The sequence below is a fragment of the Podarcis bocagei genome, assembly GCF_964188305.1.
Source record: "Podarcis bocagei genome assembly, chromosome: 5".
NCBI lineage: Eukaryota > Metazoa > Chordata > Lepidosauria > Squamata > Lacertidae > Podarcis > Podarcis bocagei.
In genome coordinates, this window is record NC_138129.1 from 49619416 (window position 1) to 49643305 (window position 23890).

Below are 23890 nucleotides of genomic sequence, written 5' to 3' on the forward strand. Positions count from 1 at the left end.
CTCTAGTGTTGATGTCCGAGGCCTATCTGCTGCCCCCCCCCACACATCCTTTCCCCTGACCTGGATTGGGCAGCTCAAAAATGGCCATGAGCTATGAAGAAGGAACAGCTGCTGGGACGCTTTTGCTGTCTCAGGAAATCTGACAGCCCTGGGAGCCAGGCTGGTGGCTAATTTTAAACTCGTGCTTGGTGTATTTGTGTCTGTGGGAGTGCAATTTCCAGCCCCGCCGCAGCCCACACTGCACCGAGCCGAAAAGGGACCCAGAGGGGGCTTCAGCCTCCCTTGGACTAAGGAAGGGGGCTTGGCTGCGGGGCGAAGGCGAAGAAGAAGGAGAGGAGGGAGCCCAGTAAGCCAAGCCTGGCTGGAGTAGGCAACTAGCGGGGGAAGAGTCACCATGGAGCCCACTTCTGGCCAGGATGACAGCCAGAAGAAAAAGCAACAGAAGGAGAAGGCCAAGAAAGCAGCTCTGGAGCTTCCCCCCAGGCCTCTCCGCTCTCTATTCTGCCTCACCCTCCAGAACCCAGTGCGCAAGGCCTGCATCGCCATTGTGGAATGGAAGTATCCTTTGAGGAAAGCGGCGGTGGGGTTGTCTCTAAGCTGGAGCCCAGCAGCAGCCATGCGCAGAGAGCGGTTGCTGATAACTGGAGGAAGGGCTGGGAGATGTTTGCTAGCGCTGAAACCCTCTTGTAAACCTCTAAGCTCTACCTAGCAGCTGTTGCTTTTTATGTCCGCCTTAAGAAGAGCTCAAAAGCAACTGATCTTGGCATTTATCTCTGTCACAGAGAGGCTCTCGGTGGGGGTGGTGCAGGGAAGAACTCAAGGGGGAAAGCACTGGTTCTGGTCTGTATTGCCAAGTGGATGTGTGGATGTGAGTGTAAACCAAGAGCTTTTCTACTAACACAGTCCTGGTCCCTGACTATTAGAAATATACAGTCCTGGAATCATTTATCTAACAGTCACGGATGCAAATAATTGCATGGGTTTCAAAACGGAACTGGGGAGGCTTAAGATGGTTCTTTCATCTGGATCCTCAACTGGAGTACTATGAGTTCAGGAACAGCCTCCCCTCCCCATCTTGTATCTTTAAGTTTTTGACAGCTGAAGTCAACGAGTGTTAAGCAGGAAAGTCCTCTGCTCAAAGACCACTGATAATGTCTCCGACATTTCTGGACAGGCTAGTTTTGCTTCAGGCTCAGGCTCTAACAGCTCCACATATTTGATGTTAGGAAAGAATTTCCCCCAAGTCAGACTGGCTATTAACCTTGTGAGGATTTTTTCCCTTTCTTTTTCCTATCTTGGTAGTGTGCAAATTGACTCATTTGCTGGAGCCTTCTGAATTGTTTTACCAATCTGTTTCTCGAATGGCATAGACATCTCTGCTTTGTGGTTGCTTATTGTCTCCTGCTCTCTGCTTGTGACACACTATAACTTGGGATGGTGAAGATTAGCTTTAAGGAACAAATCACTAGCCTGGTGGCAGCAAGCACTTGAGAAGTGCATTCTCAGCATAAAGCAGATGAAAGCCATTCCTGCAAGAATGTGTTTTAGATCAGTAGTGTGGGCAAGAATGACATGAGGACAGTGTTGTGTGAACAGCGCCTGCATCCAGCACTGAATGTGCATTATCACATAGTCTGTACATGCTAGGTAATAGTTTTAGTAGTAAGGAAAGCATGAAGTTAATAGGACACTGGTTTGGACACTTTCACAAGGGAGTGAACATTTGCAGGGGCCTGATTAAGGTAGTAGGAATGTCAATGCAGGAAGATGCTCTGAATTGCCTGGAATGAATCAGTGAGTGTGTTCTAACATGCCAGAGTATACACAACACTCAAATCTCCATCTCTTCCATCACCACAGCTACTCTTTGCTTTCCACCCACCAGTTGTTACGCCTCATCTCCATTGCTAACCTCATCTTGAAATGTGTTTGAGTATTGTGCACATTGTACTGAATTTGTACATAATATTAAAGTTCAGTTTGCTCTCTTCCCCTATTTGGTTGGTACAACATCACCTCTCTTAAACTTAGATCCTTCTCCTAAGTACATTCCTTGGTCCTGGCAAATGAAATTCTGAGTGTGTTAAAATTTGGGACTGGAAGTGTGTTGAAATCAAATTGAGCACTTATACAGTGGAAATATGCTTTCTGGTTGCATGGAAATGTTTATTTTGGTGTTTCATATTTCATTGTTACTTTGCCAAGGAATAGAAGTTTCTCTCTCTCTCTCTCTCTCTGCATTCCCTCCTACAAACCATTTGTTCACTTGGCACAACAGAAGTTTGTATTTCTTTTTGTGTTAAAGTGTACGCTGTTGCATAATGGGGATGGGACATAGCTCTATAGGAGAAGATCTCATTTGCATGCAGAACATCCCTGGCTCTGGCATCTGCATGTAGGCCTGGGAGAGTACTTGGTTGATGAACAGAATGCATTCCGGGAGTTCGTTTGACTCCCAGAACCATTCGAAAACCAAGGTGTGGCTTCTGATTCCTGCCAATTGGAAGCCACAGAAGCCATGCTGGGTGTTCAGCTTCCAAAAATCATTCGAAAACTGGAACACTCACTTCCAGTTTTCGATCGTTCAGGAGATGAAACATTCGGCAACTAAGCCGTTCGTCAACCAAGGTAAGGCTGTACTGGAGAGCCACTGCCAGTCAGTGTTGGTATACTGAGCTAGATGAAGTAATAGTCTGACTCTGTATAAGGCCCCTTCCTGTGCTCTCCCCTTCTTTCTCACTCTCACTTTCTTTCTTTTCTTTTCTCTAAGCTCCATTTTGTGTGGTGCTGAACCTTTTAATCCTAACTACAAAACATCCAAATCCAATAACGTAGGAGTAGACTCACCTCTACCGCATATGCTGAACTCTACTAATAATTAATGGCAATACATAGTGGACCCCCCCTTTTTTAAAGTTTTCAGGGATTCTCCAGGTAGTATCATTGTTTCTTTCCTTGGATGGATGGTTGCTTCTGTTTCCTGCTCATTCTTATGTAATAACAGCTTCAATGGCTATGAAAACATGGTGTCCACTGTGACCATTACCGCATGCTTTACATTATAACACAATTCATACTCCTAGCGCTAAAGATCCTTTGATTCTTCAGAATCAAAATAGCAGCTGCAGTAGAAGAGTCATATAATATAGTATGTCCCACTGTTGCATATGGAGAGTCTCCCCACCCCCGTCCTTTTTATTGCCCATTCTTGAGCATTTATTGTGCTCACAATGGTATTGTGTGTGTGTGTGTGTGCGTGCTGGGGCCATACACGATTCCACTTTCAATACTGTTTATACCCACAAATGTTTCAGGGTGGCCATACTGCTTCATTTCCAAGGTGCCATAATTTCCTGCGGAAATTGTGTAGCTTTTATATCACAAATATTCCAGGTTTGTTCTTGTTTTTCGGTCCCTTTTGTTGCTCCATAGTGCAAAAGTGCCACCCCACCAGATAGAAATGATGTGATAACAGTGGGAAAGCACTGCAGAACAACTAATAAAGCAGAATTGTGTGTGGCTAGTCCCGTATAAACCCACTACTAATGCGCCATTATTGCATCAATGACAAGTTGCACAATACACCCAGAAAACATTTTAAATATGCTTATCTCAAGTGTACTTATTAAGTAAAGCCATCTCCCTGCTCCTCATCTCTGCTGAAGCCTGAATGCAAGGTGGTGGTGGTTGTAGTAGACCCCCAAACACTTAGGGTATAATCCTATGGCACCTGTAAGGGTGCCCCAGGGGCCATGGGATAGATTGGGCCTGCTCCTCTAATGCTGGAGACAGAATTCTGATGTTGGATCCTCTCTCCCTGTGATTGCCAGATCTTCCAATGAACTGGGCCCAGTTTACATCAGAGCTCAATGTCTGTTGAGCCCCAAAGGGTGTGTGCCAATCAGCAGTTCGGATGTAGAGGATCCAACTTAACAACAACAACAACATATTTATACCCTACCCATCTGGCTGAGTTTCCCCAGCCACTCTGGGTGGCTCCCAACAGAATTAAAAGCACAATAGAACATCAAGCATTAAAAATGTCCCTAAACAGGGCTGCCTTCAGATGCCTTCTAAAAGTCAGATAGTTGTTTATTTCCTTGGCATCTGATGGGAGGGCGTTCCACAGAGCGGGCGCCACTACTGAGAAGGCCCTCTGTATGTAAACTAGGAATGGGCGAAGCATCAAAGGAGAATTCTACTGCAAAATGTATATGCCTTTTCCAGGGCCATCCCAGTTCCCAAACATGTCTTCAAATTGGGGGGAAATGTTGTCACACTCCTGAACATGAGTTAATTTCTACCTCCCCTTTCCCTGCAAGTGTGTCCAGTAAAGTTTGGGTTTTTGTTTTCAAATTAAAGCCCAGAAATGGACGGAGGATTCCCCACTCATGCTTCCACTCTGCTGGCAGAGCACAGGACAAAGTGGTTGAACTGCCTTCATATTTCACCACCAGCTCATGATTGCAGCCTTAATAGCTGATGCACGGCCGTTTCTTATCATCAAAGCCACCATAGTTGTCTCCTCTCAGTGGTGCAGCTAGAGAATTTCAGATCCTGGGCATAATAGTCTTGGGAGTGGGGAGGGGCTTTAGGTGGTCCTACGTATTGCTTCAGATGTGAAGCACACAGTTTAAATTCACCTTCTATTCCACACCCTCCAACATTTGTCGGATGAAAATAGGGACGTCCCATTCTGTAATGATAATTTCGCTTTTTATACCCCACACATCTTATTAGGTTGCTCCAACCACTCTGGGCAGCTGCCAACATATATAAAAACATAATAAAACATGAAACATTGCAAAAACTCCCCTATACAGGATTGCCTTCAGACGGCTCGGGGGTCAGATAACTCCATACCCTCCTACATTTCTCCAGTGAACATAGGGACATCCTAAAGAAAAGTGTAACATTCTGAGATCAAATCAGAAACCAGGACAGCTTATCTAAATTAGGGATGTCCCTGGAAAATTGGGATACTTGGCGGGGCTGCTATTGCCACACCACCATTCCAACTTTATGACTGCTTCTGTGTTTCTGATATGTTAAGGCAACAAACAAACAACAGTTTTCCAGACCTGGCAAGGAGGGGAAAGGATAAATGCTCTGAGCGTGTACAGTTTTGCATTTAAAAAAGTTTTGCATTTTAAATACTGTACATGTAGGTTGATTTCCAAGAACTCCTTGTTGTTCTACTTCAACCACCAAGCCTCACCTTACCACGCTCGCTCATGGCATTGAAGTCTGGGTTTGTTCCATTAGCTGCCTTTTGTACCTACCCTTTGTACACATACAAACTGCAGCATGCTGGGACTAGTATAACCTTGAAGGTGAGAGGATTGAGTGGGTTCTTATGCCTCTGGGGTATAGGGGAGGGAGAAGAAACATTTCCTCATTGGGAAGGTCAAGGGATCGATCACCACAAACAGGGAAGAAGATCCACACATACACACACACACACACAGAGAGAGAGAGAGAGAGAGAGAGAGAGAGAGAGGTGGACAGAGGGAGAGCTTGCATCAAGTGACATTTAATACACATCTCCAACAACCTTACATGCCCTCAGAACTACTCTGGGCACCTTGTAAACTGTACTGCACCCAGAAAATAATCAATCATGGCTAGATACAGTCTGGATGATTCTGTCCATTTTGGTTTCTCTCAGTTTCTCATTTTTCTCATCTTTCAGTTCTCCACATTTTTGCATCAGTTTGCGATTTATTTTTTTTTAAAAGGTCCTTTTAAAAAACCACCTGCATTTTAATGCAAATTTCTCCTAATATGCACATTTTTGTACGCCATATTGCATACCAAATACACATTTTGTTATTTTCACTAATATATGCATTTTTGTGCCTATTTTACCCTAGTACATGGATTTTTGTACACATTACTTGGCTGTAGAATTGCATGGCTAATTTAAAAGAAGTGTGAATTTCAAAGGATGGTTGTGGGTCATTTCACATATTATTTCAGAGAGTGTATATTAGGTAGGTTCACCTTTAAATGTTAACTGAATTGAATTTCCCTCCCATCCCTTTTTTGTGATGTTGCTGTTTGTCTGACATGCTTGGTGTTCTAAGACACCTGGAACTTAGTGGGACAATGTGATGTGTAATTTTAAAGGGTATATATTTAAGCACCAGAAAGAGATGAGATTTTACATAAAATAATTATTAAGACCAGCACCATAAGGATCATTCTTTCTTAACATCTTCTGGCTCAGTCTTCTCATCTGCGATGGCCTTTCCCAATCCTCTTTAATTAACATTTGTTATTAACACGAATGCCCTCTAAATGGTTTTTAACTATTCTGGTTCATGCTGCAATATTAAGTGACCAGATTTTCTTTAGCAAGCATCCACAGACCTTTCGAGACCATCATCCTGCTGACCATTTTTGCCAATTGCATTGCACTGGCGATCTACGTGCCCATGCCTGAAGATGACACCAACAAAGCAAACACAAGACTGGTAAGAAATTCCTATTATTATTTCTGTTTGCTATTGTTCTCTCGGAGTGCTTCACTCCCTGGCTCGAGCCATTACTTATTTTCAGTGTCTGACGCTCCAAGCTACCTTCATAGTATTTGCTCAGACAGGCACCATTAGAAAGATCATCCCCTGTCCCTAATATTTAATGTACAAAATCTCAAACCTCAAGCTACTGTATGACCTTGTTTTGTGCACAGATATATTTGGTCAACTGCATCTTGGGACAATAGATAGGGGAAAGGAAGTGTACCATATTCTTGCCATTTTTCTGTCCATTGGAAGTTTCACCTGGCCATTTCTGATCAGAGTGTGGGGATTCAATTGTTTTCTCTGCCCAATCATTTTCAAAATTTTGTCTACAAGCATAAAAATAGTTCCACCTTACTGTTCAAGAATGGGGTGCTTTGGAATTCCTCTTCTTTCATAACAATGTCACATCCAAAATATATTCTTTGTCTTTTCCCTGCATTTCTTCAAAATGCATTGGGGAGAGGTGACCTCCATGGCTTCACTGATAAGAAGGAAACTTCAGGGATGGATCATCTGGAATACAACTGCATATGTTCTCTGAAAGAGAAAGTTGATCCATAGCAAGCCCAGTCCATTATATTCTTAGCTTGCCTCTTCTGTAATGTTGAATATTGTGATAGTTGACAATCATCAAGCAGAACATGGGAACGGGGAAAGAGAGAGAATGAGAATGAAAGAATGTATTAGTTGCACACACTGATGCATAATTTAGTTGCGCAAAGGACAGTGTGCCTAGGGAGGGCAGGATTCACAGACAGATTCAAAGACCTATTCTTTGTGGGTGAGGGGGAGAGACATTTTAAAGGACTTTTGCTGTTTTTACTTTTTATACTTTGTAATTACTAGTGAAATACGTACTACAGAGGAATAATTTTATGTGGTCTGCAACATTTGTGTGTAAGAGACTGCTTGCACCCTTCCTAAATGCTGTGTCTAGTTGCATAAGGAAAATATGAATTTTCTGTTAATATTTAACAATTTTGTGTACTGATTCTGTACAGTAACAACCCCCATAAAATATCAAAAAGAGAGAAATAATTCAGCCTCTTCAGGGCATGTTCTAAAGGAATTTGCTTCAGTATTCTGGCTAACATTTGCTTCCCAGGTGTGGAATGTCTTCCTAAATAACTGGAATTGCTAAAAGACATCCAACATAGAGCTGCTGTTTCATAGAAAGATACAAGGCAAGGAAATGCTGAGCAGACTGTCCCAGTCACCAGCCCTGCTGCATTTGTCAGACTTCCCCATGCTCTTCAAGCTATTAAAGGCAAAGGAGACCTGTCCGAGTTGCATGCTAACATGCCCCCCCCCCATCACTCAGACATGAGAGCCCAGTTAGGACCCACTGAGTTAATAAACAGGAACCGTGTGCTAGTTGGAATTTAGTAGTTCTATTGTAAGAAGCTGTTTCAAATTGTGAACTGTGTGTTAGCAGAACCGCCAATTAGCATGGAGGATAAGTGAGGGGGGCCTTCAGGGATGGCCCTACTATTGGGCAGAGTGAGTAACCTGCCTCAGGTGGCACATTTGCAGCCCCCAGCTATTCCTCCTGGGCCACTTACCCTTACTAATTTCAGCCTTTTGTCCCATGGCATCTTCTGAGTGCCCTGAACTAACCTAATAGCTCAAGTGCTGTAGGGAGTGCTGTCCCATCACCAGTGTTTATTTGGCTTCTGTATGTGGAGTGGGGAGCAGGTGTCATCTGAGGAAGCAAAATGTCTAGGACTGGCCTTGGGGGCCTTTAATGGACTCCACAAATACTACCCTTGCCTCTCCCCAATTTTACCCAGATTATGCCCACCCATCCTCCATAGCCTTCTAAAACCAAGAGGACCGTCAAAAAACATAAGGGCCTTCTCCACCCCCTTGTCATTCAAACCCTGAAACCAGCCTTGCCTGTATGTTAAGAGACACTTGAAAGGGTCTTGTCTTGGGAATGAGTGCAAAATATATAAAGAAAGAATAACTCTAGGTAACTTCAGTCTGCTTCTTTCTGAAACATGCAAAGCCTGACAGGGAAGGGGCCCTGGCAACCCTGAGGGGAGTTTAGGGTGACGGACAGTTGCAGCTGTGAGGGAGAAGAAGGCAACAGCGGCCTCTGGTATGAATGCTGGGAGAAGGAAAGTACAACCACAGTAACTATTCTAGGCTGTGACAGGCGAAGGTAACCATGCCAACAATCAGGTCAAGAAGGATGGACCAGGCTTTAAAGCTAGTCTGCAGCTTCTTTGCCCCAGTTTCCTTCTGTCTTTACCTTTGCTGGGTAACATCTCCCATGCCATAAAGTGCTGGCAGGGATGCAGAGTTGTTCAATGGAGTGCTGGTCCAGGGACACTCCAGATGGCGAGAGAATCCATTGGTCCCCCTATAAAAACACAAAACCAGATTAATATTGCTTCCATTTGAGAGCCAAAGCAAAAGGGATGCTGTGGAAGGGAGCCAAGTCATATTATCTCCAAGGCTTTGCAGAGAAATGAGGAGCAGATTTGCCCTTACCTTTGGGGCAATTAAACCCCCACCCCCCCAAAAAAGGGAGAGAGGACCGTGACAGAAAAGTTTGTTTTGCTGGGCAGGTTGGGTCACTAAGTGTTTACTTTTTCTTTTTCCCTGCCAGCAAATGGTGAACAAACAGCATCTTAGGATTGGTGGGGTTCCAGGAGGGGGAGTTGAAAAGGAGAGGATTTGGAGAGACAGTCTGTTAGGTTGGGATAGAGGTTGGGAGATAGTGAGTGAGAGGAGAGAGAGTTGGTTCTGTGTAGAAACATCCACTCTGAGGAATATATCACAAGCTAGAGAAGGGAGTCTCTGAGCTTAGTGTGAAGGACAGTGTGTGGTGTCCTGTAAGAGTAATAGGCCAGGAATTAACTAGGAGGCTGAGGCTGAGCCAGGAGAAGTAGAAGCTGTGAGAATACAGTCTACTGAGGACTCATTCTAGTCAGGAGGGGAAAAATACTTCTGCAAAAGGAGAGGACTCCCAAACCAGTTAAGAGGGGTGTGGTGATCTCTTGGGTCTGTTACTTGGAGTACCTCAGGAATAGGGTTGTCAAAGGGGTGTGTAACTGACAGAAAATACCACCTTGTTTAAGAACCAAAGTATTAAGCGGCAACAGCTGTGCAACAACAGAGAAAGAACTGAAGTGAAATAACATTATAATCTGAAGTATCCTATGTTTTACCCACTTTGTGTCATGAACTTCCTATGTTTAATAAAACATTTCTTGTTTATTTCATCAAATCCTGCCTGAGACTCCAAATTATTAAGTTTTCCCTCACACAAGTCCCCCACAAGATAATCTGGGATAGTTTGTAGGAATTCGGGTAACTGGTGTTCTGTGAGGTGGGTGCACTATATTTAAGTGAGGGCGGGCTCAACGGCGCCAGGGGGAAAAGTGCTGCCGTGGCATCGCAAGGGCCAGCCGTTATTTCCCCCCCGATGGGATGGCAACTCTAAAAAGAATGATTGGCTGAAAATATGGTATGCACTTCCATGAAAAATCTGTCAGCATGAATCCATCTTGTATAGATTGTAGCAAAATGGGGAAATCTGATCTTTACTGCTAAATGGGAGCAATCGTGAATTGGGTTTTCTGTAGATTCGCATTTGCTCCAATTAAGTGCTAAAGGGCAGGTTTTCCTGGGGGAAACCTGTGAGGCAAACAGAAAACCGCTCAAACCCATGTCTAGAAAGCACAGGACAAGTGTTAAGTATGGACGAGCCCTTAGTGGGGCATCAAGTTTAAGTCCATTTCAATGTGTCTATTCCGAGTTAAACTTAGTTGAAAACCACCCAGCATCTTGAATAATTAGTTGAGCTTTCTAGTTAATATTGACTACTCTTACATTTCAAAGAGTCTGGCGATACCCTAAAAATTAACAAATGTATTATGGCATTAGCTTTTGTGGACTACAATCTGGTTCATCAGATGTATAAAGTGGATGAAAGAATACATTTGACAAAGTGGGCAAATTTACGGCATTGTAGATTTGTTAGTCTGTCAGGTACTGCAATATTTCTGTTGTTTTTGCTGCAACAGACTAACATGGCTACCCCCTGGAAACTACTTCATAACAAGACTTATCCAGCTTTAAATTAAGATCAAGGCACAGTAGTATGCATGCTGATTGGATTTACACTCTATCAGCATGCTTTTGAGTGAAAAGTTCTCAGTAATTGGTTAACATGCATATTTGTAATTACCCCCACGTCAATTATATGGCTGTGTAATTGGCATCACATTGTATGCAACACGTTACTTAGCATTTGATGAATAAGGAAGCTGTAGAATTATAAAAGGCCCACAATCTTAAATAGTCCTCAAAAGGCCAAAGCTTCTTTTACAATGGATCAGTTAGTCTTTAAGACCCTTTGATGTACATAAAACACACACACCCTCCAACATCCCTCTGATGAAAACACATGCTTTTGATGCTGTGTTGCCGCGTGAGTCAGCTAGCTCATGTGAGAGTGCAACACCACTGCAGGCGCCGGTTCATTTTCTTCCCTGAGCTCGTTAGCGGCACTGGAGGGGGTGGTGGTGGAAATGGGACATTCTAGGATCAAATCAGAAACCAGGATGACTTCTGTAATTCTGGGATGTCATGGGACATCCCATTTGGGATTGCATTTGGGATTGTTCCTTCATCTTGATCTAGGGGAAAAGCAACGGCCATTTGTGTTTTCCTGTATCAGTGGTGGGGAACCATTTTCTGCATTGTCTTCTGAGAACCCTTTTGAGGGCTACATGCCAATGACACAGGGGTCAGAGGTGAAAGCAGGCAGAACAATGAATGTAAAGTTTACCTGTGTGCAGTAGGCTGCTTTCTATCCCTCTCAATCCTCCATCCAGACAAGCAAGAGGCGCTAACAGACTTTAAGGACAAAACACTATGGAGGCAAAAATACTTGGGCAAGGCCAGTGAGAGGTGTGGCTGGGGGGAGTCCTGAGGGCCAAATAGAGTGACCTGGTGGTTGCATGTGGCCCTCAGGCCTGAGCTTCCCTATCCCAGTCTTTTAAAGGAAACAGGAACCAAGGTATACTTGATAGTGTGGAAGGCTGTATAAAAGGAAGAGGAAATGCCACTGTGACCCAAGCAATACCTGGAAAATTATGGATTTACGATGCAACTGCTCCGATGAATTTTGAGATAGCGCAGAGCTGTTATGGCCGAAATGTGTTGGCTGATGGGAGTTGTGGTCCAAAGTATTGCAGGGAAGGGAACCAGAGCGTGGCAATCTGATTGAGACTGTAATCTATATCACTAATCTTGCCCATCTTCCCTCTCCCGTTCTCTGTCTTGCAGGAGAAGCTAGAATACTTCTTTCTCACAGTATTTGCCATTGAGGCACTGCTAAAGATAATTGCCTATGGATTTTTATTCCATGCAGACGCCTACCTCCGAAATGGCTGGAATGTGCTGGATTTCACAATAGTATTTTTGGGGTAAAGAAGCTCAGTTTTATTTCTGTCTGTGTGTATGTCTAGATTTCATTAGAAATTTATGTTAAACATATTCAAATAAATGCTAAAAGCACATTAACAGTATAATCCTATATATATGTCTTCTCAGAAGTAAGTCTCATTGACTTTAGTGGGACTTACTCCCTGACAGTGCTTTTTCCGCTAAAAAAAACCAACAACCATGTTTAGGGGTAATCTCATTTTGACTCAAGAAAATCACCATTTTATAGTTCAAATCGGGGAAAATAAATACAGTAAATGGACAAAAATACGAAGATTCACATAATATTTAGTGGTATGCGCACCCTTGTGTACCCCCAGAAAAAAAGCACTGCTCCCTGGTAAGCATTTATAGGATTGCAATATAATGGGGCTTGCTTCTGGATAGGCATTTTGAGGATTGCACAGTAAGTTGTAGCTTTTTTTCTTTTTAGAGTTTTAAACATTGTACAAACTGCAAATAAAAGTAGTAAAGTATGGTATGAGGCATATGAGGCTACCACTTGCTGAACCTTATGACTCAGCTGTGAGACCAACCAGGCACTCCAGCTTAGAGCAGAGCCGGACTTTTAACCCAGAATATACAGTTTTGCCTGCTCAGTTACTAATCAGTGTGCTGCAGAGAAGTGAGGTGATGAAGTTAGTATTTTTCTGCATCACCCAGTTAATATAGCACAGAAATGCGGTGAGGTTCAGCCATGACACATATTGGCCTATGCTGCCCTTGCTTCGTGCGGTTGCTGATGTGGCGAGCTGTTTTTGTGCAGCGCCCCACCGTGTGCAAATCAGGCTATTTTTTATTTTATTTTTGTCATTCTATTGCAGAGCTTTCCCACAGGACTCAATCTATGTGGAGTGATTTAAAAGTAGCCTCCATGCAACAGCTGCAACATGCACACTGTGGCTGCAGAAGCCATAGGAGCCAAGCTTCCTTTCCTCCTGGGAACATCATGGGGAGGTGTCTAAAAACTTTCCCTTTAACTCGTTATTTGCCTCTTGCTGCATCTGCATAGTTCCCACCACACTCCTGTCCCTTGTTCACCATTTTCTTTGTCCATTGTCTTGTAGAGTCTTCACAGTGATCCTGGAGAGAGTCAGCGTAATAGAAAGCGCCCTTCTCAGTGGGCAGGGTGGCTTTGATGTCAAAGCCCTGAGAGCCTTTCGGGTGCTGCGGCCCCTACGCCTGGTGTCAGGAGTACCAAGTGGGTGAAATGTCCTTTGGGTTAGATGAGTGGATGCAGGCAGAAGGCTAGAACAATGATGACTGGACACAACTCCCTTAAGCCAGGGGTAGCCAGATATCTTCCAGATATCATTGGACTGCAGCCATCACTGAGGCTGACTGGAGTTGGAATCTAACAACATCCAGAGAGCACCCCATTGACTATCCATGACTCCATTGATAATCAGAGAAATAAGAAATAAAAATGGATTATGTTCTTATGTTAAATTGTTTGGGGTGAGGAGCAGGAAACTGTAACAGGCTATGCCAAGTAACTAGAACAGGTGACACCTGCAGGTTGGCCTTCAAAGAGTTTGAAAAGTATTTAATCACATCCAAACACTCATGGGGGCAGTGAGGTAGCCTTGGAAGAGAGAACAGATATGGCCAACCAAAACAGTAATTGAGTCTAGGTAACTGACAAACACTAAAGGCTCAATTTGTTGATTCATGGAGAGCAGTGACTACGATGGCAGGAACTTCTGTGTTATTTGCTTCACCAAAAGGAGGGCTGTGGCTCAGTGGTAGAATACATGCTTTGAATGCCGAGGTTCAATCTCTGGCACCTCTGTGAAGGGCTAGGAAAGATTCCTCTCTGAAAAACCTGAAGAGCTGCTGCCACCCAGTGTTGACAATACTGTTTAAACAATTCACTGATGAACCAATAGCCTGATTCAAAATAATGCAGTTTGCCTGTGACACTAACTTTGTGCACATTATTTGACATCAGCTAAAAGTGAATGGGAGGCTGAAGGTGTTGTAGCATTCTGTTCTCTCTTCCTCATCTTCAAGAGCAGCAGCACCATGAGTCTGACTTTAGTCTCTGCTTACTCCTGAAAGAAAAGAGCAGCCTTGTTGCTACAGAAAGGGTATAGCAGTTGGAAACTTCTCCCAGGTAGGGCCAGTCCTACCATGAGGCAAAGCTAGGATTCTGCCTCAGATGGCAGGTGCTGATGGGGCAGTGGCAGTGAGGTGTTGAAGGATACAGCTGTTTGTGCCATATGCCATAACTTGTGCCCAGTGCTGTCAGGATGCTGTCAGCAGCTCCTGGCTGGTTGCCCAGGAAAATATAAAGGCAAAGGAAAAGTTTCTTACTGTCCTTTTTTATTTCAATCTTTACAGAGAGAGGCTATAGAACCCAGCCTCTTGGATAATGGCATTGTCCCTAGTGAATCTCCACCCCACCATCTTTCCCACTACCTCATCCATCATTCTCATCGTCTCCTCTACGGGTGCTGCTACGTGCCTTCTGTCTTTGAGCTCTTTGCTCTCCTACTTTTAAGGCTCGCTGGGTTCTGGGAGATGGAGGGTCTGGAATGCTTTCTAATGACAATGTGTCAGCTGGGTGTTGTTCTGGCCAGTGGTGGAGCTTCATGCTCCTGCACCAGGGGGGTGGAGAGCAGGTGGGGGCGGGGCTGGCACGTATCCCGGGGCATGGCGCGCTGCCCACAGGGGCGTGGTGCACATCCTGGGGGCGTGGCACACCACCCGCAGAGGTGTGGTGCACATCCTGGGGGCATGGCACGCCGCCTGCGGGGGTGTGGCGCCCAGTGTGGGTGGGGGGCAGCCACAACGGCACCCCACCGGGATCATGCGGCTGGGGGGGGATGCGCTCCCCCCCACTCCTCTTCCTCCGCCAGTGGTTCTGGCTCTCCCATGATTTCCCAGCTTTTCCCCTCATCTGCCTCTGGGCTGTGACCTCCCTCAAGCCCCTGTTGTAAATCTATACTGTCTTCCTATTCCTCCTCACTGGAAGGGTCAGGATAGGAAGAAGGTCTCCACCATTCCTCCTCTGCCCAGTCCCTGACAAGTGCCTACTAATAAATTCCCCATGGGAAGTTTTGTCCCATGACCATTGCTGAAGGAAGATTCAACTACCCACCCAGCTGTAAAACTGGGGAAAACCGAAAAATAGCACAAGCCCTGCCCCCCCCCGATGAGTTTGTTGCTATGTTCATAGCACCACTGTTTATTTATTGCACAGTCTTGTAGAAGTCACCACATCTCCCTTACGAAATGCAGGTCAGTGCTCATGAGGTTAGAAGGTTAAATTGTAGATGGGATCATATGACAGTATATGGCAGCAACTGGAAAGCAGAAAGATGTAGTGCAAGGGTGGGAAACTTATGGCCCTTTGGATGCTGTTGGACTCCAACTCCCACCATTCCTCACCACTGGCCATGCTAGTTTAGCTGATTGGAGTTGGAGTCTAACAGCATCTGGAGGACCACAGGTTCCCCATCTCCAATGCAGTCAATAGAATAAAGATGGTATGAACAGCTTGCTCTCTTCCTTCCTCTTACAGGTCTGCAAGTGGTACTGAACTCAATCGTCAAGGCGACGTTGCCCCTGATCCACATTGCTGTGCTTGTTGTCTTCATGCTTGTCATCTATGCCATTATGGGGCAGGAGCTCTTCAAGGGCAAAATGCACAAGACCTGCTACTACAATGGAACAGGTAGGGGGTGCAGTTGATCTGCTCATAATTTATAAAGCTGCAAGGAGGGGTCTGGGGCATCACCTTGAGCTACATCTATGAGGCAAAATATCTGCCTTTTGTGCTCTTGCATAAACAGGAAGTAGATGCAAACGAGAAGCCTGCTGCATCCTCTGAAACTGCTTCCATTAGAACTGGAGAAAGGGGTACATGCTAAAATAGACAGATAACAGTGAGCACAAGCTACCCTGACAGAGCCTCACATATGTCCCTTTGTTTCCTTCCTTAGATATTATTGCAACCGTGGAAAATGAAAAACCATCTCCATGTACAAATTCAGGCCATGGGCGCCGCTGCACTATTCCTGGTTCAGAGTGCAGGGGCTATTGGCCAGGACCCAACTATGGCATCACCCACTTTGATAACTTTGGGTTTTCTATGCTGACTGTCTACCAGTGTATCTCCATGGAAAGCTGGACTGAAGTCCTCTACTGGGTAGGCTAAGCTTTGGGCAGGAAGGGAGGAAGATAACGTAGGGCTCTTTTGCAAAATGTAGGGGATGAGGAACTATGGGCATGTAGTCATGTCATCTCCTGGGTAGTGGACTTGCTCACTACAGAATGACACTGTTGTTTCAGTAAATCGGTCACCCCACATGCAGAGCATTCCCCTAGTTAGGGCACCTGTCTGCACAGGCTAAACATCAAGTTCTAGAAGATCCTTAAAGTGTGGGCTCCAGTTTGAGGAGTCCCCAAAAGTATAAGATATTTGGAACCTCATAAACATTCACTTAGAGTGAACAACATACCTACCTTTGAAATTAGCACTGACTCAAACAAGAAATAGGGACGCGGGTGGCGCTGTGGGTAAAACCTCAGCGCCTAGGACTCGCTCCCGTCGTTCGGTCCCAGCTCCTGCCCACCTAGCAGTTCGAAAGCACCCCGGGTGCAAGTAGATAAATAGGGACCGCTTACTAGCGGGAAGGTAAACGGCATTTCCGTGTGCGGCTCTGGCTTGCCAGAGCAGCTTCGTCACGCTGGCCACGTGACCCGGAAGTGTCTGCGGACAGCGCTGGCTCCCGGCCTATAGAGTGAGATGAGCGCACAACCCTAGAGTCTGTCAAGACTGGCCCGTACAGGCAGGGGTACCTTTACCTTTACAAACAAGAAATAATTTGTCAAAACAGATACTGCAGAAAATCTAGGAGGGGTCCACATCCTCACCTTTGGTTTACCCACCAGGTCTCCCAGGTTTTTATTTTTTTTGTTTTTGTTTAGTGGAAAAGAAGGTATGATGGATGAGTCATGGTCTACTCCCAGATTTGTCATGTATGTTTCTCCAGCCCTTTCCCCAGAAAGTAGAAGATTTCCAGAGTGCCATGTATATGGACCACCTTACAAATCATTATCATCACATTTCTGTTCTGCCTTAGGTAAATGATGCCATTGGGAATGAATGGCCCTGGATCTACTTTGTCAGCCTCATCTTACTTGGGTCGTTTTTTATCCTTAATCTGATCCTGGGTGTGCTAAGTGGGTAAGCAGCTCACAGCATGTGGTATGATATCTACTCTCTCAGCAGCATCAATATGGCAGTCTGTCCTGAATGTGACTTAAAACAGTTTAAGTCCTATAAGGAAATGATGGTTTTTTTATGTTGCTGGAAAAATGCATGAAAGCTTCCTTTGCTTTGTCCCATATTCCAGTAGCTCCATTTCCCACTGCCAGACCTGATGCATCAATAGAATGCTAGGGCCTGAAAGGGACATCATAGATATATGAGCACATATTGTGGTGCAGCATGGATAGAGCACACTCAAGCAGTTGCATGTTGCTCTGCTTGCAACATATTGGACTGGCTGGGGACACTTCGCAAGCATGGCACTGCCAGGAGCAGGGGTGGAGCAAAGCAGGGACTTTTCAGCAGTATGAACCAGCACACTGCTCTTTCATGTTGAACCACAGCAAAACATTAAGTATGGCTTAACACGATGTGCAAACCAGGCTATTATCTTAGTAATCCTTCTAACCCTTCACCTTGTAATGTAGGACACTTTAATTAGATCCAGATTCTAGCAGGGATGTTGTGTGTGTGTGTGTTTGTGTGTTTAAAGCACAGAGCTAGTGGCTTGACTGAAACCACCAAGTCACTACTGAGTGAGACTTGAACTCAGGACCGACTCCCTGACCCATCACTATGCCATACAAGTTCTCATCTGAGTTTTCCCCCCAGGGAATTCACCAAAGAGCGTGAGAAAGCCAAATCACGGGGTACCTTCCAGAAACTGAGGGAGAAGCAGCAGTTGGAGGAAGACATGAAAGGCTACATGGACTGGATCACCCATGCGGAAGTCATGGATAGCGACCGGACACGTGGAGAGGGTACTAAGCTTTTTTGATTGTCGTTTTGGTTTTGTTTATTCTGGCCTGTTGATGATACTGCTTAGAATCAATAGGGCTGAGAGCAGTGCTTGCTGGGAAATGTAGTCTGAGAGAAAAGGAGATTAGGAAGCAGGAAGGAAAATTGAAGGCCTGGGCAAAGTTGCAGAGCTACGTAGCATTTGATGATAATAGTTTTGTAAATAACACAACAGGTTTCTTACCTTTCTTCATCTTTCACAGGAATGATGCCATCAGACGAAGGTGGCTCAGAGACAGAGAGTCTGTATGAGATTGAGGGCATGAATAAATGGATTTTGTTTTTGTAAGTAGCATGCATATCATGCATGGCAATCCAAACATGCTCATGTCCTGCTGTAGTGCAAGAGCCCCAAAGCTCTCAAATCTTGCTGTGAGCATCACTTTTACATCTTTTTTCAAATCCCCCCCCCCCAATATCTTTGGAAATGTGAATTTTCATTTTAAAAAAATCAAAATATTTCCCATGTTGGACCTTTCTGCACTCCATAGCAATCTCTCTCATTCTATCTCTTTAATGCAATGCTCGTTAAATCCCAAAGCCAGAGATGTCCAGTATCAGTCAGATCATCTCTGTCAATTGAGTAAATGAAGGATTGAGACCCCTTTGTGTTTTTACACTGTAGAGTCAAAGAACCATAGCAGACCCTCCAAGTGTCCCTATTTTCCAGGAACTTCCCAGATTTGCAAAAGCCGTCCCAGTTTCTGATTTGATCCTAGAACGTCCCGCTTTTCTTTAGGACATCCCTATTTTCATCAGAGAAATGTTCGAGGGTATGGTAGGATGTCCCTATTTTATCAGAGAAATTTTGGAGGTTATGGAATTATCCTACCCCTGAGCCATTTGAAGGCAATCCTGCATGGGGAAAATTTTTAATGTTTATTATGTTTTTATATATGTTGGAAGCCACCCAGAGTGGCAACCCAGTCAGATGGGTGGGATATAAATAGTAAAATTATTATTATTATTATTATTGACTAGGATGTCCCTATTTTCATCAGAGAAATGTTGGCGGGTATATCATAGAGTTGGAAGCATTTTCTCCCTGCAGCCCCATCTATCTGTTGTGCCACCAACCACGAGAACCATGCTCGCTTCCCGCCTTTCCTTGTGCCAGCCATTCTGCTGGCACAGCTAGCGCACTGCTAAGGTACTTTAACTTAGTGTAACATTGAATTTCTCCCAGAGACCACAGGGATTATTTATTCTTCCATCTGCACCTGCAGTTTCGATGGCCTTGTTAGGCCTTATATGCTCCCCTTAAACAGGCACAAACTAAATATTTGGAAGCCATCCTGGAGATTTCAGATACCCAGGGAAGAAGGTGAACGTTGTGTTTTGCAGGCCTGCTTTAGTGCTGCACCACAACGACCATATTAGTAAGAGAGATGCTTTTCAAAAGTCCTGTGAAATTCTAAACACGGGCGCTAGAGCAAGTGAAAACTAAGAATAGGTAGGGTTCTGAAGCCATATTCAGGGGTTCATCTGCCACCATTCTGGTTTTAACTGTCTCCTTTTTCTCTAGTCGACACTGGCGGCGATCGAACCGTCTTCTCCGCAGGAAATGCCGCGAACTGGTTAAGTCCAGGTTTTTCTATTGGTTTGTCCTCTTGATTATCGCGTTGAACACCATCTCAATAGCTACTGAGCATCACCAACAACCTGATTGGCTGACCAAGGCTCAAGGTGAGTTGGGCACTCTGTTTAAGGTTCTGATTAACAGGGGGTGGTGCTGTGATGCTCTCAATTCTAAACTTCCTTGCTTGATCCTCCTTTCTGCTTCTCAGTGCCCTAGTCCCTCTTTAACCCCATGCCAAACATGTTCCCATACCAATATACTTCCTTCTTGCCTCAAGCAGCAACTGCATATAATATAGTTTAGCCCTAACCATAATGTAAAAGGTTGATTCTAAGGTGTGAAAGGCAAAAGTCAAAGGGAAAACTGTACAGACTGCAGGGGAACATGGGACAGGAAGTATATTGGCATATATATTTAAATTGGAAACTGGAAAATGTTATTCAAAATGCAAGAGCAGCAAGAACTTTGCTCAGTTATTTCCTTACCTGCCACCTTAACAACCCATATTTAGAGGGCCATTATCAAGAAGTTTCAACCCTACCTTAGATTTTCAAATGTGCTGTGTTTAGGAATTAGAAGGGTCTCAGCATACAGGCTACCCCCTCCCCCCGCAAACCCCTAACATTATACACCCGCTACATGTAACGGGTAGCTTGGTTCTTGCATGCACTCTTAACAACTTCTGTTAGCTGGCTTCTGCAAGTGGAAGCACTATTTCCCAGCAGAGGAGAGCTGAGTAGAGTGAAGGAAGTAATTCTGGACTTCCCACCTCCACTTCTTCCTCCCAACCCTCATGCTCTCTCTCTCTGAAGAGGAATTGGGCTCCTCGTGGTCAGAGGAGATCTGGTCCATTCATCATTCTGCTTACAGATATTGCCAACCGGGTGCTTCTGGCCCTCTTCACGATAGAGATGATTCTTAAGATGTATGCCCTGGGCTTCCGACAGTACTTCATGTCAATCTTCAACCGCTTTGATTGCCTTGTGGTGTGCACTGGCATCCTAGAGATCATACTGGTGGAAATTACCTCCATGACACCCCTGGGCATCTCTGTTTTGCGGTGCATTCGCCTGCTGAGGCTCTTCAAAATAACTAAGTGAGTATGCCAACCATTTCTCATAGGACTTGGCTTCCAGAACCTTTGCCATCCTGGCGAGGTGCAGGAGGCTTGAAAGCGGAACAGAAGCATCAGGCTAGTTTTGGAAACATAATGCTAGACTAGATCCATCTCTCGTACTATCTGGCAGAGCTCCTGTGTATTCATTTGGTGGCCATAGTGTTGGTCACATCCGCACAATACATTTAAAGCACTCCCATAGCACTTTAACAGTCATGTTAAACCCTACCCCACCCCCAAAATTTTGGGAGCTGTAGTTTGTTAAGGGTGCTGGGAACTAGTTCTGCAAGGGGTCTCCTAACAACTCTCAGCACCTTTAACGAACTGCAGTTCCCAGGATTCTTTGGGGAGAGCCATGACTGTTAAAGTGGTATCACTGTGCTTTAAATATTTGGTGTGCATGTGACCACCGTGTGCTACCTGCCTCAAGTCCATCTCTACAAAGTAAAAGAAGATGTGAGATTTCATCTCCTGGTGTCTCTGAGTGAGGCTGAACAAATTGATTAAATCTGCCCCCTGTTCTCTGCCTACGTATCTGTAGTGGAGAGCAGTGATTTGTCAAACTTTCCCTTGGATGAACTATGATGTTTGAAAATAGCTTCTCTAGTCCTGGGAACTAGTCATGTTAGGTATCAAGCTAGATTAGATGGCAGAACAGAAGATGGAGTCATCCAGGCATAGCAATCTCCCTGCCGATTGCAACTGAGCACACTGAGCAGCTGTACTTAATACAGCCAACAGTATATCTCGTATACAGATCAATGCTATATTGTTTTAATGCCTTTATTTGAGCTGCTATAGTCTTTGTTTAGTCTTTGGCATACCCCACCTTGGCATCACTTCTTGGATGAAGAGCGGGTGAAAAAAGTAAATAAATAAATTGAGTTTGTTGCCCTATTGGATGTGGCTGCACATGCTCAACTGCATTCAAGATGGCAGCCATGAGATTATAACTAGTTTTAGTTAATTAGTCATTAGGATGATTTATATTCTCTGTCTTTAGCTAGAAAGCTGCACTTCAAAGCTTGGCTCTTGGATCTGCAAGTATTTTAGCATCTTCACATAGGTGTGCACATAACGTTGGTGTCCCTCTCTAGGTATTGGACCTCTCTGAACAACTTAGTGGCATCTCTGCTGAACTCGGTGCGCTCCATCATCTCCCTCCTCACTCTCCTCTTCCTCTTCATGACCATCTTTGCCCTATTAGGGATGCAACTTTTCGGAGGGAGGTTTGACTTTGATGATACAGTGATACGGCGCAGCACCTTTGATAACTTCCCTCAGGCTCTCATCACTGTCTTTCAGGTACAACTTGGGGGTTTTAATAAGCCAGTTTAAGGGCAGGGTTTTGTAGGTGACAATTGTTGTCTTCTGTACTAAGTTCTGGCAGAAAATGGGTGACCAATGGGGGAAATAGGAATCTGTGAATTGTGGGATATTGTCTGAACTTTGGGAACGCATAGACTTTTTGGACAATGGGGCGTGAGAAAAGGGTCTTTAACGAAGAGGTCTTCAAACTCAGATGAGAACCTAATGCAGTCTTCCCCAACCTGTTGTCCTCCAAATGTTGTTGGACAACAACTCCCATCACCCCTGACCATTGGCCGTACTGGCTGGGATTAATGGGACCAGATATCCAACAACATTTGGAGGGCACCAGGTTGGAGAAGCCAGGCCTCATACAATGGCTGTGCTCAGGATACCCTGTTGCTGCTAAAATCTCTCTCGTCTACTTCTAGGTCCTGACTGGGGAAGACTGGACTTCTGTTATGTACAATGGCATAATGGCTTATGGAGGGCCAGTCTACCCTGGTGTGCTGGTCTGCATTTACTTCATTGTTCTCTTTGTCTGTGGGAATTGTATCCTTTCTTTGCCCCATTAGGGGGATGGAGTCCTCTATTCATAGAGTCAGATAAAAGCTCTTATCCACTGAATTCTCATGTATTCATTTTTCAACATCACCATAAGATGCAATGTAAGTATTTCTCACAGCTTTTCATGGTGACAGCATTTCATGTTGGTCCGTTTTCTGTCCACACAGTAGATGGGTGTGTGCATGTGGCTATGAGGACCAGTACACAATCTGCACACCAGGATCCTCATTTCTGAAATGAGGTTCCCATTTCTTCTGACTGCTTCCTGCACTTTTCATTCTGCTCTACCTGCCAAACTGAATGGTGTGGGAAGCTGTACCCCATTATTAGGATTATTAGCTTATTAAGAACATGCTCTTAAGTCTTATTTATTTATAAATATAGAGACCACCCCTCATGTCAAATATCAGGGCAGTGTACAACCACATGTACAAAAGAGATAAAACAATATGTAATGATCATAAAAGTGACTAGCTCACCTTAAACAATCAAAACATTGAATAGGCCTGTTGACATAGTGTTCAAGAGCCACCTGAAGGTCAGAAATGAGGGTGCCTGCCAAATCTGTGCTGGAAGAGTACTTCATAGCATAGGATACTAAATGCCCAACTTCTTGCTGAAGCCAGTCAAGCTTCTAAAACATGGGGAACAACCAACAGCATTTCTTGATCTCAGTGATCAAGCTTGGATAGAAGGGCTCAGGGAGTCCTTTGGATATCCTGGATGCAAATTGCTCAGGGCTTCAGGTTTATATTACCTAAACTCACACTGTATAATCCCTTAGCCTTGCTCCCCACAACCCAGATATCTTGCTCAATGTTTTCTTGGCTATTGCCGTGGACAACCTTGCTGAAGCTGAAACTTTGACCTCTGCCCAGAAAGCCAAAGCTGAAGAGAGGAAGAAAAAGAAAATGGGCCGGTCAGTTGTGCCTCCTGGTGGCCATGACAATATCCACCTCTGGGTTCTCATCTGGGACCCAACAGGGGGCTTGGCTGAACTGTAAGGTGTTGCCTGCCCCCCCCCCATAATAGCTTCCCCTTGGCTTCACTTCCCTCTCCTCTTGCTTTCTTGGTTCTTCACACTAGAGGTTACCTGGAGAAGTCAGAAGAGGAAAAGCAGTTGCTGGCTAAGAAGCTGGAACAGAAAGCCAAGGGAGAAGGAATGCCCACCACAGCCAAGGTCAGCCACGGGTGACTAGGAGTGGGTGAATCAGTCAATATTGCTTTCTCTCCATTTTGTCCCTTTTCCAATCCAG

The 23890-nt window shown here is 44.7% G+C and overlaps 1 protein-coding gene across 1 annotated transcript in view; it reads left to right on the forward strand.

The window, feature by feature from the left end:
• Positions 1 to 201: 201 nt before the first annotated feature.
• CACNA1S (calcium voltage-gated channel subunit alpha1 S) overlaps positions 202 to 23890 on the forward strand; it is a gene marked incomplete at its 3' end in the record, with an annotated part of 56812 nt that continues 33123 nt past the window's right edge. The window contains exons 1-15 of the mRNA XM_081195523.1: positions 202 to 558; positions 6371 to 6476; positions 11829 to 11968; positions 13055 to 13188; positions 15514 to 15666; positions 15935 to 16140; positions 17078 to 17181; positions 17878 to 18026; positions 18267 to 18348; positions 19589 to 19749; positions 20513 to 20738; positions 21857 to 22064; positions 22499 to 22619; positions 23439 to 23553; positions 23721 to 23814. Of these exons, the coding sequence (XP_081051649.1) occupies positions 395 to 558; positions 6371 to 6476; positions 11829 to 11968; positions 13055 to 13188; positions 15514 to 15666; positions 15935 to 16140; positions 17078 to 17181; positions 17878 to 18026; positions 18267 to 18348; positions 19589 to 19749; positions 20513 to 20738; positions 21857 to 22064; positions 22499 to 22619; positions 23439 to 23553; positions 23721 to 23814 (2163 nt within the window). The 5' untranslated portion in view covers positions 202 to 394. The remainder of the gene's footprint in view (positions 559 to 6370; positions 6477 to 11828; positions 11969 to 13054; positions 13189 to 15513; positions 15667 to 15934; positions 16141 to 17077; positions 17182 to 17877; positions 18027 to 18266; positions 18349 to 19588; positions 19750 to 20512; positions 20739 to 21856; positions 22065 to 22498; positions 22620 to 23438; positions 23554 to 23720; positions 23815 to 23890) is intronic.